General features: G+C 40.3%; 1 protein-coding gene across 2 annotated transcripts; it reads left to right on the top strand.

Moving 5' to 3' along the window:
* Positions 1 to 1,376: 1,376 nt before the first annotated feature.
* Positions 1,377 to 5,634, top strand: NOL3 (nucleolar protein 3). 2 transcript variants are annotated; one of them, XM_074286490.1, is made up of 4 exons: positions 1,377 to 1,499; positions 2,950 to 3,251; positions 4,947 to 5,303; positions 5,445 to 5,634. In XM_074286490.1, the coding sequence occupies exons 2-4, from the start codon at positions 2,951 to 2,953 to the stop codon at positions 5,450 to 5,452; spliced, it is 666 nt and encodes a 221-aa protein (XP_074142591.1). In that variant the 5' UTR covers positions 1,377 to 1,499; position 2,950; the 3' UTR covers positions 5,453 to 5,634. The 2 variants fall into 2 exon arrangements, with proteins under 2 accessions (XP_074142591.1, XP_074142590.1); XM_074286489.1 differs by having other exon boundaries at positions 1,389 to 1,499; positions 2,921 to 3,251.
* Positions 5,635 to 17,936: the final 12,302 nt, after the last annotated feature.

The following is a 17,936-nucleotide window of genomic DNA, read 5'->3' as shown; positions in this document are numbered from 1 at the left end:
CAAACTGAGTCAGAGAAACCAAGAGGTGGACGTGAGGAGGTTGGACACCTCAAGCAGTACAAAGGCAAAGAGGTGGGAGATGGAATACAGGATGCAAGGAACACCCAGAAGTCTGGACAATCAGGCTGGGCTTCCTCTCATTCTTTTAGCCATGGGATGATCCTGATCTTTTTTGAGAAGCAGTCTTTTGACAGCCACAGCTGGGGAACCTCTGAGAAGGGAGACATCCTCCCAGCCCCTATACCTTTTCTGGAAGACTGATGGACAGAAAGGATTAGGGATGATGCCAAGGAGAAAAGCAAATCCATTTTCCTTCATCTCCTCTAATCCCCAATTCTCAGTTTCCTATTATTTTTTGAAACATGTCCTTCGACAGGGAGCCAGGATAAACGTCCACTTTGCCTGAAAATCAGGAGTTTCCTGATCGCCCACCCTTGTTCCGTCACCGTCCGTCAGAGTGGAACACAGTTCCAAGTTACGACTATGATGGAATGTGAGGGCATTGAGTTCCGATGGTCTTGGGATGAAGAAAGCCGTCTGTACCCAGAGAAATGCCTGTGGGAACTGAGTGTGGACCACAACACAGCATCTCACTCTTTTTGTTGTTGTTTGCTTGCATTTTATTTTCTTTCTCATTTCTTTCCCTGTTTGATCTGAATTTCTAGTGCAGCATGATATTTATGGAAATAAGTTTAGAAGATATGCTTAATATATTTTGGTTCACTTGCCATCCAGGAGAGGGGATAGGGAGAAGTGAGGGAAAAAATTAGAACACAAGGTTTTGTAAAGGTGAATGTTGAAAATTATCCATGTATATATTTTGAAAATAAAAAGCTTTAATTAAAAAAAAAAAAGAATGTAAGGGCATTAGAGGGGGATCCAGCAGGAAGTCACAGGCCCTCCTCCATCCTACAGATGAGGAAACTGAGGCTCAATGAGGTAAACTAACCTGGCCCAGGGCCACTCAGCTAGGGAGGGCATGTGTATGTCTCTAGGTGTCTATATCCCCAACCCTGATACACACTTGGCCATATTATTTGTCACCTGTCCCATCACCAAAAAGTTGGCTACAAAGTGCTGAATGAGTTTGGACACAGGAAGGCCATCTCTGAGGTGTGGCATTGAAAAGAATACTCAAAGCTAATAAATTGGGGGTATTTCTGGGGCTGCCCTCCCTCACCGCCCCAGTGAGTAAACATGAAGACTGTATTTTTGATGAGATCGAGGGAGGAGGTTTCTGTAAATCCAAGCCTGCCCCATCTGCCTTCCTTGCCATTGTCCAGAAGAGAGGGCGAGCTGACCCATTTTGGTTCCCGGCAGTTCTGGGGCCGATGCCAGCGCCTGGCCGGCAGCCAGCCCCTCCCTCCTCCCAGGGCAGCTGCAGAAGCCGCTCCCTCATCCTGCACTCCCTGTACAGCTTCTCCCTTTCCCCCTCCATTGCATTCTCTTCAGACTTTCTGCACAGTCATCTCCCTTCAGAGCCAGAGACATCAACCCGGGTGAGTGAGCTGTGGGACATTCTCCCTTTCCTTTCTCCTTTCCTCCCAGCGAAGCTGGCTCAGTGTGAGGAGGGTGGGTTTCTTAGATATCAACAGAAGAGAAACCGAGGCAGATGCCAGGCAAAAACCCGTTACCTTTTAGAATTACATTTGAGTTGGAAACTGGAAATTTTGGTGCCTGTCAAATTTGGGGGGAAGAAGGGGACAGACCTGGTAAGATTTGGACCTTGCAGAACACGATACCTTGGGACACCTCTGTTGTGAAGGCTTGGAAAGGACAAGGCAGAGCTAGGGTGCCAAAAAGCCTCGTGATCTCACCTACATGGATATGTCTGGACAGCTCTGTTAGATCCTGGGGCTCTCCCATGATGTGCCTGGTTTGTCCCCTCCCACTGGTCCCCACATCTAGTATTCTAACACAGGGCACGAGAAACAAGCCTCTGTGGTTGGATGAAGTCATGCTACCCACTGAGAGAATATGTAACCAATGACCTCTAAAGCTTTAGTCCTTAGCGGAGCGTCGTAGTAGTAGTGATGAGACCAAGGGGATGTTAGATATCGGGATCTGATGAGGGAAGGCTGATGAAGGACCATGAGACCTGGGTGAGGCACCTACATACAGAGTAGATGGAAAGGGAAGGCTCTGGCTACTAGGGATTCGGGAAACTACCTCCTACAAAAGGTAGAATCCTGTACATGATGCATTTCTTTGGCTACAGAAAGTCAAAAAGAATTGAAGTCTTTGTGGGGATAGGACCTATCAGAAGAGAAAATGGCCACAGCTGTGAAATCACATGGGGATCCTCAACATATTGAAGTAGAGAAATTTAACATAAATCTGGACCTCAGTTTCCTCATCTGTAAAATATAAAAGTTAAATTAAATGGCTTCCAAGGCCCCTTCTCATTTAAAATCCTATAATTCTAAGTTTATAAAGACTCAGAGACATTGTTGGTTAATCCCACCTGAGATGAATTAAGGAAGGAGGATTACCCTAGGAAGTCAAAGACTGGAAAGGAAGTCCCACTTCCCAGGGCTTGGGAAAGGTTGATAGCAGAAAAAGTAATTTGGGTAGGATCTATGTGTACAATCTTTGCTCTTTCTTCATTGGGAAGGTTTGTGGTAGGAAGGGTGTGGTTGCCAAGTGAGGGGTTGATAATATTCACAAATTACATGAATATTGTACTTCTAGTACATTTTATACATTTAGTACAATATACACATACAAAAATCCATCTTATTCTATTTGATTCTCATAGTAAGCCTGAGATAAGTAGAGCCCTCCTTTACAGACAAAGAAACTGAGCCTCGGGAAGTAGTAGGTTATGTGTGAAAATGGAAAGTTATAATGGAATGAGGAACCAAGTGTTCAGGTGGCTGGAGCATGGACTGTTCTAGAAGTATGAAATGGTCCATTCTAGATCTCCCTCTCCATTCCTCCTCACTCAAGGATGGGCAATATCCAACAAAGACCTTCAGAGTTGATTCAACGGGAGCGGAGGCAGCTGATAGAGGGCCTCAAAAATGATTCGGGAATCCTACTGGATGGGCTTCTGGCTCGAGGTATCCTCACAGTGAGTGAATATGAGTCCCTGGATGCCATGGATGACCCTGAACGCATAGTGCGCAAGGTGCTTCTAATAGTCCAAAAGAAGGGTGAGTTTGCTTGCCAAGAACTGCTGAAGTGTGCATCTGAGATCCGCCCTTACGACTCCAGAGACCCCTACTGGAATTGGAAGCTTACACCAACGGGTAAGCAATGTCACAAGAGTACACAGTATGCAAGAACATAGAAGGAAGAGAAAGGAAGTGGGATGAAAGGGATGAGAAATGGAGAAAGAGAGACTATTCTCCAGGAGACTTGAGTATGCAGTCAGGGAACACAGAGTTATGGTAGGAGGGCAGATCAGAGAAAATAGCCTGGACTTCCTTCTCCTCACACCATGAGCTAGGCTTGCAGACAAGCCTGTTTACTAGCCAGCCCAACCTAGCCTGATTGCTTATGTCATTGTCTTGTATCTTCCTAGTTTTATTTCACAAATAAGCATCTTTTTGTACTTTTTAGCCTCCCTCACAGTAAAGAAATGGGGTTCTTAACCAGACTCCTTTGGCAGTGGACCCCTTGCACAGAATGTTTGTCACCTACATTCATAATTCAAGGAAGTGCTAAATTTCAGTTAGAGGTTAGAGGAAAAACAGTAGTTAGGAGTAAATTATTTTAATGTTGTTTTGCTTCTCAGGGTTGTTGGTATTTATGTTTTCTCTTCGTGGAAGGATTTCTTTCAGAGTAGAAGTTCCCCATTGGAGGGGCTGGAGGTCATACAAAGACCTGAAGATCAAATAGAATATCTACCATCCAACATTTATTCATTCAACAAATAAGAAAAGGTTTTCAACTGCGTGCCTACTGGGTGCTGTGCTCTGGAGGACATAAAAAAATAGAGACCTTGCTTTCAAAGTTCTTATATTTTAACAGTGAAAAAAAGATGCAGATAAATAAGCAATGGAAAGCACTCTTGATTTGTAGTCAAAAAATCTGGATTCAAATGCTAGCTCTGCTAACTTCCTCATTGTCTGACCTCTCTGGAGCTCAATTTCCTCATTTCTAAAATGAAGATTGTAGATTAGATGTCACCCCTGTAGTCCCAGCTCATTCAAAATTCCACAGTCCTGTGAGACTTGAACTCTACTCCTCATTCTTCTATGAATTTTCCTGAAGCAACTCCCTCCCTTCTCTGGTCTTATTTGTAAAATCAGGGAATCTTCCACCCGATACATTCTCCATGTTCTGTTCTTTCATTTTGTTCTAAGGGCCTTTCCTCTTCAAACTATGCAGATTCTCAAACCCTTTCCACCTCTAACATTGTGTCCTATTTTCTGACATTTAAAGCCAGAACAGCTCTAACATTTTAGTTTCCAAAGAATCTCTTAACTTTTTGATTCTGTGATACAAAAATAACTAACATTTCCATAGAATTTTAAGGTCTACATAGCATTTTACAAATGTTGCCTCATTTGGGTGCTATTCTTACTCCCATTCTGCAGATGAGAAAACAGAGGCAGAGAGGTTAAGTGTCTAGGGTCACATAGCTGGTAAATTTCTGAGGTATGCCTTGTTCTCAAGTTATCCAGCTTCTAGAAACTCTATCCAATGAATATGGAATTACTCTGATATTTTATAGTGAAGGAGACTTTCATTTTCTTCTATCTTCCTCAACAGAGAGTAAGGAGGTCCTGGGAGAAGGAAGCAGTGCTAGATTTTCCAAGGAGGTGCTAGGAGAAGGGAATAGGGGTAGATTTTCCAAAGTAGGCAAGAGTAGAAAAGGGAAAGGACTGGGTCAAGAGGAAGAGGAACAACTGAAGAAAAATTCTTGCACAGGTAGGGAACTGATAGACTAGAATCCCCTCATCTCCTTTTTCTCTTTTTCCATCACCTTTCCTATGTAGCACATCATCAACACCGAAGCCATGACTCAAGCTGTGTGGATGACGGAAGGAAGATTTCATGTGGGGGTATGTGCGTTGGGGTTCCTACCTTTATAGACGAGGATAAGACTGATGGTGTAGAAGGATCAGAGCTCTCAGAGGCAGCAGAATTGGATGCTATTGAGGACCAAGAATCTTCAAAAGATCCAGAACCAGGCTCACAAACCTCAGAAAATGATGAGTCGGTAAATGAGGTTCTAGAAGAGCCAGAGTCAGAAACCCCAGAAAACAACGACCTTCCGGAATCGGAGCCAGAACCAGAGCCAGAAGCAGAGCCAGAAGCAGAGCATGAAGAAGTAGTAGAAGATAATGAAGAAGGTACTACAGTGGAGAAAGGGAGGTCCAAAGAAGGGATGGAAAGGGGAGAGAGGAAAGGATGAAGGGGGAGTATAGGACAGTTCCTGCTCCATCTCTGGAACCTCTTTCCTCTCAACTTATTTCTTACCTTGTCTCCTCCAGATTCCTGATGGAGTCAACTGAAATGACCACTGCCCCATCCTACCTGCTGTACCAGGGAATGAGGTCATCATTGGGGTAGGAGAATACTCAGGCTGGGGCACCCAGCCCCCTGAATTCCTGTCCAGCTAAGACTTGGAGCATGGAGTTGTTCCTGTTTATCTTGAATAAATTCAATAAAGGATCTAGAGAAGCACTGGATTAAAAATATTGTTAATGATAAAAGTCATAGCTTCCATTTCTATAAGCTTAAAAAAGCATATTCTCTATAGTAGTTCCATGATGTTGAGAGAAGTAGTCTTAATTCCATTTTACAGAGGAAGAAACTGTCAACTTCTTAGAACAGAAGTTAGAGAGGGAGAAGGCTGCGATAGACCCCCAGTGAAGGGAGGACTTTGGTTTTCTAAGAGAACCAGTGATATCATAGATGATGTCTTGTGCATGAATTGAAGTGAGGTAGAGTTACACAAAGTCATCAGGCTAACTCTCTCTTCTTGAGTCACTGAAGTCTAGTGGGAGAACAAAAGTCAGAGGTCAAGTCTATGCATTCAAACTCCAAAGAAAGTACTGCTCCCTTCATATCCAACTTACCACCTCTTTTTCAGGGAACAATCATCAAATCAGTTTTATCACAGGTACTTGGAAAGAACATGAAAGTCCCACTCTTTGGGTCAACTCCTAATTGCTATAAATGGCTAATTCAAAGCTCCCTTTTCTAGCCACTTCTCAGTAATATCTGTTGTATCCCCCTAGTTAGTAGAATGTAAGGTCCTTGGAATTAGGTTGTATCACTAGAGAAGATTTTAATATATATTACACAATCACAGTTGGGATGGGACTGGTGGGGGCTGAGCAAAGAACATAAGAAGACAGAGAAGCTTCCTTCTTAAGGACTTTACCTAAGGACAGACAGAAAGTCAGATCTTCTCTGAAACTCAATTTCCTCTTCTGAAAAGTGAAGGGAATTGGACTAGATAATCAACCAAGCATGCATTAAATGTCTATGATAGGTGACAGATGTTGAGAATAGTAACATAAAAGTGATAATCCATTTTCCCTTCCTCCCCCAAATCAAAGGATAAAGATTTGATTACTCTAATAGTGGAATAAATGCATAAGGATTTTTAGCAAGGAAAGGGGGCGTTTTACACCATTAAGAGGGAAGACATCATTAGCATAGCAAGTGAAGGATTAAACTATTGACTGGAAAGCTAAATTTCGATAGTTAGCAAACTAACCCCAAAAAGGAATTGGCTATAACAAGGAGAAAGATGCCATGAAGCTAGATTATGCTATTGACTAGTAACTTTAGAGGGAATTTAGTACCCTAAAAAGAGTTAACAAGGGAATTACAGTAGGGGAAATTTAACCGCAGGGGTTTGACATCATAAATTGACTTTGGATATGGTAACTGTGGAGTAATGATGGTTTTGCCAATGAAAAGAATTCAGCTAAGAATTCTACCAGCCACCTCCACCTGGGGTGGCAATAATTGAATTGAACTTTGGAAAGGAGCTAGAGCTTTCAAGAGAAAGACACAAGGAAGATGAACATTCCAGGTCTGGAGGAGAGCAGAGCTGTTGAAAGGCTGGTCTAGATGGTCCTTTTAGTCCCAAATTCTCTGTCTTAGAAATATTTCTTTCTTGTCTCTTCAAACTATCTTTACTCAATACCTGAGAGAATTCTTTCAGGAGCTAAGGTCAAAAGAAAAAGCCATTGTCCTAATAATAGTTCTCATTTCTATATTTTCATACCCATTATCTCATTAAATCTTTGTGTAGAGATGGAAAATGAGGTTTTACTCACTACCGCTAAGGGTAGATAGAGGAGATTTCAGGTTAGATAATTGTTCTATCTCTAACAATATCCCATCCACCCTGCTCATTTCTATCGGTCCCAGGTTTTCCTAAGGTTTGGTCTAAGATTTTACAAATATGAAAGGACAAGTCACAAGAGTGTTTAGTACTTTTTCAGTCTGGACCAACTCTTCATGGCCCCATTTGGGGTTTTCTCTGCAAAGACACTGAAATGGTTTGCCATTTCCTTCTCCAGTTCATTTTATAGATGAGGAAACTGAGGTAAACAGGGTATATTGGAGTAGTTTGCCATTCTTTGTTAGTTCATTTTACACATGAGGAACTGAGGTAAACAGAGTATATTGGAGTGGTTTGCCATTTCCTTCTCCAGGATTTTACAGATGAGGAAACTGAGGCAACAAGGGTGAAATTACTTGCACAGGGTCACACAGCTAAGAATTTATCTGAAGCCTGATTTGAACTCCAGAAGATGTCTCCCTGACTTCAGACTCAACTACCAATATATCATTTATATAAGTATTATTACAAGTATTATATAAAAATACAACTATATTACTTACCTGCCTCCACGTCACATTTCACTTAGTTCAGTGTCTGGGACAAAGTAGGGACTTGATAAAAACTTATTGAACGAATGCAGGAATGAGCGAGTAATGAATGAATGAATGAAGATTCTTATCTCCATCCCGAGTTTATGTTACCCAAAAGGAAAACACATTGCTATTACAGTTTAGGTCCATTTACCATAAGAAATAAAAGAATAATAAACACAGTATTGAGACTACCCCCATGTGTCTGTTCAGTGTTTAAGTGAAGGACCAGATGGCTGTAAATGTTGCCAGCAACAGAAGCAGTGTTGAAGTCTGAGTTCACACATTACTGTTCCCTGGAGAAAGTGCTGGGGCTTCATCGTCTGGACTATTGAAAAAAGAGCCAGAAGCCCCTGGCAAATGAGAACTGTCACTCCCCGAGGGAAGCGTGTGGATCCTCAGCTGATTGCAGAGGAACCCAGAAACCCCCAGACTCCAGCGCTGAGCAGACTCAGCTGCTTCTGTCCTCGCTGTGCTCAGACGAGGGGCCTTCGCATCTCACTGGCTCAGGGGGACCCCACAAGTCAATGAGGGAGAAAGGAAGGCAATAAATATCGGACAGGCTGACTTCAGAGCAGAGCCCTCTCTTTCATAAGGTAGGACAGTTGTATGGCTGTGGATTCAAAAACAGCCACACCTGGCGCAAAGCCCTGCTATTTGCGGCCCACAGAAAAGCCAGTTGTCATTTAACTCTTCACTGATTTACGAGTTTAAGAATGGAATATAGATTTTGATCATCAGGGGATGATACTTTCAGAGACAGCCTTCCAAAGGTTGCAATATCCCCACTGACCACGAGATGACACTCAATCCTTCCCTTTGAACTGGTTCAGTACATGGTTCCGTGTGTGTGTGTGTGTGTGTGTGTGTGTGTGTGTGTTTGGCAATCTGATAAAAATCAATGCTGTGGTTCTTTAAAAATCATAATTAAAGGAAATGCTAAATTTCTGTCAGAGGTTAGTATATATAACATATATGTATATGAATATATATATACACAAACATAAATATATACATACAAATACACATATATTCCTCATGAAATCTATCTAAGTAATCAATGGACCCCAACTTAAGAACCAAGTTAAGACCTAGAGAATGAAAACATAATATTGTTCTAAAATATTCAAATTATGGAAATCTATTTGGCCATCACCCCACGGTTGAGATTTCTTTACTTAATTCCACTTTTAAAATGTAACTATTTTTTAAAGTCATACAGTTATCTCAAGATATGAGTAAATTATATTAACTCTTTTGTGTTTTGGAATAACTTATTCATCACATTCTTGATTCAGATTATACATTTGAGTGTATTTTTTTCCTCCCCATTTCTGGGGAAACTCTGGAATTGCGCCACAGCGGTAACCTAAGCTATGAGTAAATTTATTCCTGACTTTAGAAAGTTCCAGAGAAATGCAAAGGAGAATTCCATCTATTTAGGATGGGGGTTGGGGATGATATACAACAACTCTGTGAAGAGGATAGTACAAATATCAATACTCCCATTTTAGAGACAAGGAAGCTGAGGTTGGGAGAAGTCAAGTCACTTTGAGGTCACCTAGCTAGTTTATAGCAGAACTCTCATTCGGTGTTCTTTCAACTACTCAGTGATCTTTTGCATTTTGTTTTCATTTTTGTTCAGTTATTTTCAGTCCTGTCTGGCTCTTCTTGACCTCTTTTGACATTTTCTTGGCAAAGACGCTGGAGTGGCTTGCTATTTCTTTCACTAGAGTATTTTACAGATGTAGAAACTGAGGCAAACAGGGTAAAGTGACTTGCCCAGGGGCACACAGCTAGTAAGCATATAAGGTCAAATTTGAATTCTGGAAAGAGTGCTCTGATTCCAAGTCCAATGTTTCATCCACTGCACCGCCTAGCTGCTTTTTTCACCATGTCAAATTGGCTTATTGGGACCAATCCGGGGAGCATATTGGGCTTTCCATTCCTGGTTCTGATTGAGCACATGGGAGTGTGGAGGCTGTTTCTAGCCGTGTATGAGTCAGGGCTAACACTAAACTCCTAGCTTCACATAGAGATGAGAATCTTCTTATTTGCTGTGGGGCCAGAAGAACTGGTGACTCAGTAGGTGTAAAAGAAAGCCACCATCCATCCCCTCAGCCTCTCTTCTTTTTGCAGCTGCAAGTCACGTCAGGACTGTTTTAAGGTTTTTCTTAAGATGGTAAGGATAGAAGCCTTGACCCCTACTCCAACCATCATGTGGCCACAAACAATATCTAAAACGTACGTCCTTTCCAGGCAAGCTTGACCTGTATTTGGACTACTTTTTTGTATTTTTTCTTCCTTGGTCTTAGGCAAAGAATACATTGTAACTATAGCCACAGTCATATATTATATTAAGTTGCTGAATATTATGTAATTATGTGTTAATATTGAATACTATTTTAAGTCTTGTTAGCTCAAGACATGAGTATTCTTCCCCCCCCCCCACCTAAGGCTGGGGTTAAGTGACTTGCCCAGGGTCACACAGCTAGGAAGTGTTAAGTGTCTGAGACCAGATTTGAACTCGGGTCCTCCTGAATTCAGGGCTGGTGCTCTATCCACTGCACCACCTAGCTGCCCCAAGACATGAGTATTCTTATAAGAATATATTATTTATTATTATATTATTTATCACATTCTTGATTCATATAATACATTGAGTATCTTTTTTTTTTTTTTCTGCTCCAGTTTTAGGGGAATTTGGAAATGTACCATAGCTTTAATCTAAAATAGAAGTAAATTTATCTGTAAGATGTCAAGACATGAAGAATATGAGGGGAAAAAAGCAGAACCCTTTCATTAAAGATCAGGTTCCTCTCAGGAATGAGCCCCAGTGTGACATTATGCCTGGGTCCAGAGTAGAAGGATCTCCTTAGGGGAGAAGGAAGAAACAGAGCACCCTATTTCTCATGGACTCAGTTGTGGTTTCTCAAGGATGGAATTACATATCCTTCCTTCATTGTCCTTTGCTCATGAAGAAGACCAAAATGTTATCACTATTTTAGAGTCAAGTTAGTGTGTCCAAATGTGGCTGATCAGATTTGGAGAGGATTGTCTAAGTGTACATTTTGCATTTCTTCTCCATGTCATACAGTCAATTCTAATGTTTTTAAGAGAGACCTTGAGAATGTCCTTGCTTTTTCCATCTTGTGAGCATTTGCCCTGTGTGATTTCTCCATTGTTCTTTTTTTGGCAAGCATACATTTGGTATTCAAACAATGTGGCCAGCCAATAGAGTTGTGCTCTCTGCAGTAGAGTCGGAATGCTTGGCAGTTTAGTTCAAGAAAAGACCTCACTGTGTTATCCTGCAGGTGATCTTCAGAATCTTCCTAAGACAATTCAAATGGAAGTGATTCCGCTTCCTGGCATGGAGCTGGTACACTATATACTTTATGTTATACAGGCAAACAACAATGAGATCAGCACAACAGCTGTTATCGTCTGATAGTCTAATATTGCTTCTCTCCTACACTTTCCTTCGGAGCCTCCCAAACAAGGAGCTAGCTCTGACAGTGCATTTTTCAACCTCATTATCAAAGTGTGTATCCCTGGAAATTATGCTGAAGGTAGGTGAACTTATCCACAGCGTTCGAATTTTCTCCATTTACTTTAACCAATGGTTCTACATACAAATGATGTAGTGTTGGCTGATGGAATATCTGTGATTTCTTGGTATTCATTGTTAGACCAAAATTAGCACAAACAGCAGAGAATTGATCCATACTCTGTTGCATCTCAACTTGGAAGGCTTCATTGAGTGCACAATCAATCACCTGCAAACAAAAAAATTCACACATCAATACTCCCATAACTTTAGTTTTTGCTTGTAGCCTTTTCAAGTTGGAGAATTTACCATCAGTGCGATGTAGCCGTTAAGAGCTAAAATGACCAGGGCTTCAGCCCAGATGTGGACAATGAGGGGAGCACACATTCTTCATCCTTGACAGAATACAAACTCCATCAGGTCTTGAATTTCACCCAGGAAGAATCGTCTCAGACATGCCATCCAACAAGATGGCCCATGTGGGTCAGGATCAATGTGGGATGGGGACTGGGATGAGAATCTAAGGCAGGACTCAGCAACAGCCATTCTGCCTCCTCCCTCATATATAAGCTCATCCTCTGTCCTCCCTTTCATTTTATCCTCTGGAATTTTCCTTTACTCTTAAAATCTCCACTTAGCCCTCTTCCTCTCCCCTTCCTTTCATCATCTGGTGGCTTTCTGACACCCTTGTTTTTCTCTTGAAGTCACTACTCTCTCCAAGGCTTGCTGCCCCTTCTTTCACATCCCTGACACAACAAATCCTGGAGAAGAAATTCCTACAGTTCTTGTTTCCCCGCTGCCTCTTCCAATTCTTTTTTACCCTCATCACTTGGCAACCATTTTCTTCTTTAATCTGCAGTTCATTCCCATCCAGTTCCTTGTAAATGGCATCCATAAGGCTTGAAATAATACTTCTTCCTGCCTAATAAATTTGTACCTATCTTAAAAGCTTCTTCTCCATCTTGAACTCCCTTTACCCTTTGAATACGTGAGTCACTCAGTTACTTTACTATCTTCCATAACCTTTGCTCTATCTTCAGTATATTTCTACCATGAACTATACCAAATATCATTCCCCCACCCCTGGGGGAATGGATTTTCCCCAGGTTTGGAAATTTCTAGCTTCCATTCTACCAGAGAGCAAGTATCCAACAGAAAAGATAAAGAAATCTTTCAGTTCCCAAATTGGAATTTCCTAGGTATATAATGGGCAAATTATTTTATATCCCTGGGCCTTGCTTTTCTTAGCTATAAAATGAGTGGGTTGTAAATAGCACGTTCTGAGATTCTTTTTAGTTCTAAGTTCTCTTAGAATTTGTTTATTCATGCTATTGGGAGGAGCTATCCAAACCTTTCAAAGGGAAATATGAAAAGAGAAAATTGTCAAAAGATTATGGAACCATAGGATTTAGAGCTGGAAGATTACTTGGAATATTAATGAATTTTTATATAGATATATATGTGTAGTATGCATGTATATATACTGCAATATATACACATTATAAACATATATAATAAAATAAAATTTCCACATGGGTCATGTCCAAAAAAATATTTCTCATTGAGTTCTTCTTTCTATCAGGAGGTGGGTTTCATCATTAGTTCTCCAAAATAATCACAATATATTTCATCATATTTATATACCAATACTTGTTCATTTCAGCAGACTGGTTTCAGAAAAACCTGGAACGACTTACTTGAACTAATGCTGAATGAAGCGAGCAGGACCAGGAGAACATTGTACACGGTAACAGAAAAATTATGTGAGGATCAATTATGATGGACTTAGCTTTTCTCAGCAATTCAGTGATCTAAGACAGTTCTAACTTGGGTTAGAAAAGAGGGAGAATTATGGAAACTGAATGAGAATCAAAGCATACAAAAAGGTTTCACTTTTTTTGTTTTGTTTTTCCCTTATGGTTTTCCCCTTTTGGCCTGATTTTTTTTCACAACATGAATAATAATATGGAAATATGTTTAAAATGATTGCCCAGGCATAACATATATCTTGTTTTGCTATCTTGGGAAGAGGGGAGGTAAAGGAAGGAGGGCAAAAATTTGGAACTCAAAATCTTACAAAAATGAATGTTAAAAACTATCTTGACATGTTATTGGAAAAAATAAAATACCATCAAAATAAAAACAAACAAACAAACTTGTTCATTTATTCATTAATTTATGGGCATCTAAAAAGAACTATAAATATTTTTGTACATTCTAAGTGTGTTTTGTTTAGAACTAATCCCTCCTTTAGTCTTCATCTCTTCTAAGAATTCCAGTTGAATTTTATGCCCAAGATGTGTTTTTCTCTTATAGATGTTTTGGAATCATTCTTGTCTTTTGCATTTGTGTCTTGAACGTCTCAGCCACCACAATAGCTCATTATGGTAGGGTTATAGTGGAAAAAAATAAAGACAACCCTCTCCGGGAATGTTATCTTATAATTTGGGGGATCTTGAAGAAAGGGGAAAGAAGTGGGGAATTTTCTGTCTCACAGATTTTGGATATTCAAGTGAAAAACTTTTACAAATGAGGAGGAAGGGGGAGCTAAGTATCACTTCAATCTCATTTGCATTTGAGCCAGTCAAAGAAGGATAGAATAGACAAACAGTTTGGCAAAGAAAAATAGTTTGTTCAACAGAGGAATAGGAGAAAAACAGGAGAGAGAAAAGGAAATAAGAGGAAAGATTGACTCAAGGAAGATTATATTACAAGCAAAATTAACTCCAATCTCAGAGAGAAAGAAAGAGATAAGAGGGGAGGGGAAGATGGGGGGGGGGAGAGAGAGAGAGAGAGAGAGAGAGAGAGAGAGAGAGAGAGAGAGAGAGAGAGAGAGAGAGAGAGAGAGAGAGAGAGGAGAAGAGAGAGAGAGAGAGAGAGAGAGAGAGAGAGAGAGAGAGAGAGAGAGAGAGAGAGAGAGAGAGAGAGAGAGAGAGATAAGGGAGAGAGAGAGATGGAGGAAGAGAAAAGGAAGGAAGAAAGAAAGAAAAAAGAAAAGAAGGAAGGAAAGAAAAGAAAAAGGAAGAACCTGTGATTGTTTTCTGAGAGGGGAAGAAGGGAGAGGAAGGGGAAGGGAAGCACATTCCATCAAGCATAGATAACTAATGCTAATTATGCTCTTTGTCTCATCTTCAAAGGAGTCAAGGGTCAAAAAAAGAGTTACAGTGTAAGAAGAGGATGGAGTGAAATCCCCAAATAATTATAAATTTAAACATGAAACTGGTCAATGTAACACCAATCCACCCCCTGGGAGAAGTGATGCAGAATGTGTAATGTTCTTCTCTAAAATATAATGTCCTCTGGAGCAGGTTTCTTGGGGGGCTTCTGGAGGCCAGTGTAATCACCCCAAATGCAGCCAGGAGTTAAAGATCAAATTCTTTATTGTTTCCTTCAAAGTCTTGTCTCTTTTTCTTGGGCCCAGTCAGCTTTCTTAGAGGCCTATCTCTCTCCTTGCTTCCTGCCGCTAGTCCTTTGCCTCTGCCAGCTTCTGCCTCTAGCTCTCTGGGAATGTCTCCAGCCAGCACAAAGGTGGAAGATGGAATGAATCTGTCTCCTCCTAGGGTGGGCTTGTCCTCTCTGGCTTCTGAATCTCTCAGACTGAATCCTGGTTGAGGCTCCTAGCTTATATATTCTCTCTTCAAGATGTGAATCTTGTAGAACTCTAGTAAGTACTAAGTACATTACTGAACTAGAGAATTGTTAAATACCATGCTAAATTAGATAATTATTGTCTCTATCAATTCCAGTGACTTATCACCTTGTGAGAATCCTAACAAGAATGAGGTAAGGTTGCATTCTGAACTTAGTGTAGTAATTTGTCTTCCTATTCATTATAATAGTTTTGTTTTTCTTTCATTTCAGTTGTGGGGAGTTTAAATGGGAGAGAAAAATATTTTAGAGATGATGTTTCTCTCTCAAAATAAGATTATAGAATAAAAGGCAGGAGGAATCATAGTAAAGCAAGATGGCTTTAAAAGTTACATGTGTTTATTATATATATTTTAAAAGCTTATTATATAATAAAAGATTTGCAGTTTGATGAATAAACCCTTCCTTCTGTACAGAAATGCTACTTTTAAATAAAAGTAAATAAATAAATAAATGAAAACACTAAATAGTATTTGGAAAGTCCAAAAATTACAAAAAAATAGCTTAAGAAAAAACTGTTTGCACTCTACTTCCTCTCTTCTACACCCTCTAAAACATCTGCATTTTGATCTCTAGTCTCATCACTTAACTGAAACTTCTCTGTCTCCCTTCTCTCTTCCTCCTTCTCCCTTTCCCTCTCCCTCCTTTCTGTCTCTGTCTCTGACTCTCTTGTTCTCTCTCTCATACTCTACCTCTCTCTGTGTTGTCCTGTCTTTCTCTGTCTCTCTCAGTTGTTCTTTCAGTCTTTCTCCCTTTGTTGTTCTCTTTCTCTTTCTCACTCTCTCTGTTTCTGTCTCTCTGTCTCTCTATTGTTCTTTGTCTCTCTGTTTCTGTCTGTCTGTCTCTCTGTGTGTTGTCCCCTCTCTGTCTGTCTGTCTCTCTGTTCTTTCAGTCTTTCTCTGTCTGTCTCTCTGTCTCTCTCATTCTTTCTCTTTCTCAATCTCTGCCTTTATCTCTGTTGTTCTCTCTCTGTCTCTCTGACTTTGTCTCCCTCTGTCTCCCCTTTGTTGTCTTTGTCGCTCTCTGTTCTCTTTCTTTGTCTCTGTCTCTGTTGTTCTTTGTCTTTGTCTGTCTCTATCTCTGTCTCTCTCATTCTTTCTCTTTCTCAGTCTCTGTTTCTATCTCTGTTGTTAAATCTACCAACATTTCTCAGTCTTCATCCCTTTTGATCACTCTGTAGCTTCTGATGCTGTGTTCTCCTGGATGCTTTTTTTCCCCACGGGTTTTTGTAATACTGCTCTCTTTTGGTTCACTTTCAGGTCTTAGTCTCTTTTGCCCATTTACCATCCACATCAAGACCACTAATTTTGGGTGTATCCCAGGGCTCTGCCCTGGTTCTCTTCTTTTTTCTATGTTCTCTCACTTAGTGACTTGAACAAGATGAGTTAGAGCCAGAGAGGGCATTAGAGCAGAATGTTAGAATGTAGCCTCCAGACTAAGCTGGAAGAGACTTGAGCAGAGGAGGCTAGAACACAAGTGATACATTATTAGAGCTAAATGAGTCCTTGGGACACAGAACTTTAACTATTTTAAAAGGAAAATATGCTATATAATAGATATTTGCAGTTCTTCTCCTGTGTTACAATGTAGATAGAAATGTTTTTATTTAGTGTTTATTAATTCCAGAATTTTTTAAAAATTTAATTTAAGAAATATCTATCTATATTCTATTTCCTCTTTTCTAAACCTCTTCTAAAGGACTTTAAAACAAAATATCAAGGATGGAAGAACTTCAGAAACTAGAACCAGAGGGACCTCTAGGGCATGCCATAGCAGAAAGAGAACTGGGTTTAAGTTCTCCCTTTGTCATTTACTGTGACCATGGCCAAATCCTTCTCTGGGTGTGTTTTCTTATCCTTAGAATAATAGTGTTGGACTAGATAATCTCTACAATCCTTTTTAGCCCTAAATATATTATCCTATGGTCACAGAAGGACAGTGTGATGATGGCCTTGGAGTCAGGAAAACCTAGGGTCAAACTAGGGTTCTGGCTGGGGATCCTCAACAAAGTATGTAATTGTTCTAGATTACTCTCTCAGACTGCTATTGTTCAACCTCCATTCTCCAAAAGGACCAATGATATCTAAGTGTGGGTGACTGAGCAGCTACCAGATCCACACTGGTAAAGGAACTTTCTCCACCGGAGTATTTTCTATATCAATCAGTGAAATCTTAGATCTGGTTAAGAAAATTATAAATATAAAGAACATGTAGTTCAACTAGTTAGAATAACTCTATTGGAGAAAGCATGACTCTCGAGCATCAACCCTAAATGTAAGACAAAGCACTGTCCTTCCTAATGTTAGAGAGGGATTTGAGTAGGCTTATGGACTCTTGAGCTAGAAAAGTTTAACTCTGCTATCCTACATTGGGGGAAACTGAGGCCTGGAGAAAGGAAATGATTCACTTAAAATTATACAGCTAAATTGAGATTTAAAGGGCAATTAGCAAAGTCCACATAGGAAGCCTTTGGTGGTCTGGATCTGCACTGAATTGAATTTTTGCTTTCATGGATATACAGAACATCCAACAAAGGAAATTCATCCTAGGAAGTTAGGTGACTCAATGGATAGAACTTTGGGATTAGAATCAAGAAGATGAAGATTTCAAATCCTGCCTTAGACAATTTCTTGTGAACATCTGCAAGTCATTTAATTGCTATTTGCCTCAGTTTCCTCATCTGGGAAATGAAGAGGATTAGACTCAATGGTCTTGAAAGTCCTGTCAAATGAAGTCTATGATCCCTTGCTTCTCTACAACATATTATCTTAGAGCTCCCTAGAACACTAGAGTAAATGACTAACTTGCCTAGGGATACACATGATATGTGGCCCAGGTAATTTCCCCCAAACTTCCTGATTCCAAGAACAACTCTATCTGAAGTCTTTCATGA

The sequence above is a fragment of the Sminthopsis crassicaudata genome, chromosome 2, assembly GCF_048593235.1.
Source record: "Sminthopsis crassicaudata isolate SCR6 chromosome 2, ASM4859323v1, whole genome shotgun sequence".
NCBI classification, from domain to species: domain Eukaryota; kingdom Metazoa; phylum Chordata; class Mammalia; order Dasyuromorphia; family Dasyuridae; genus Sminthopsis; species Sminthopsis crassicaudata.
The sequence above is the reverse complement of the archived record's forward strand: the minus strand, read 5'-3'. Positions and strand labels throughout refer to the sequence as shown.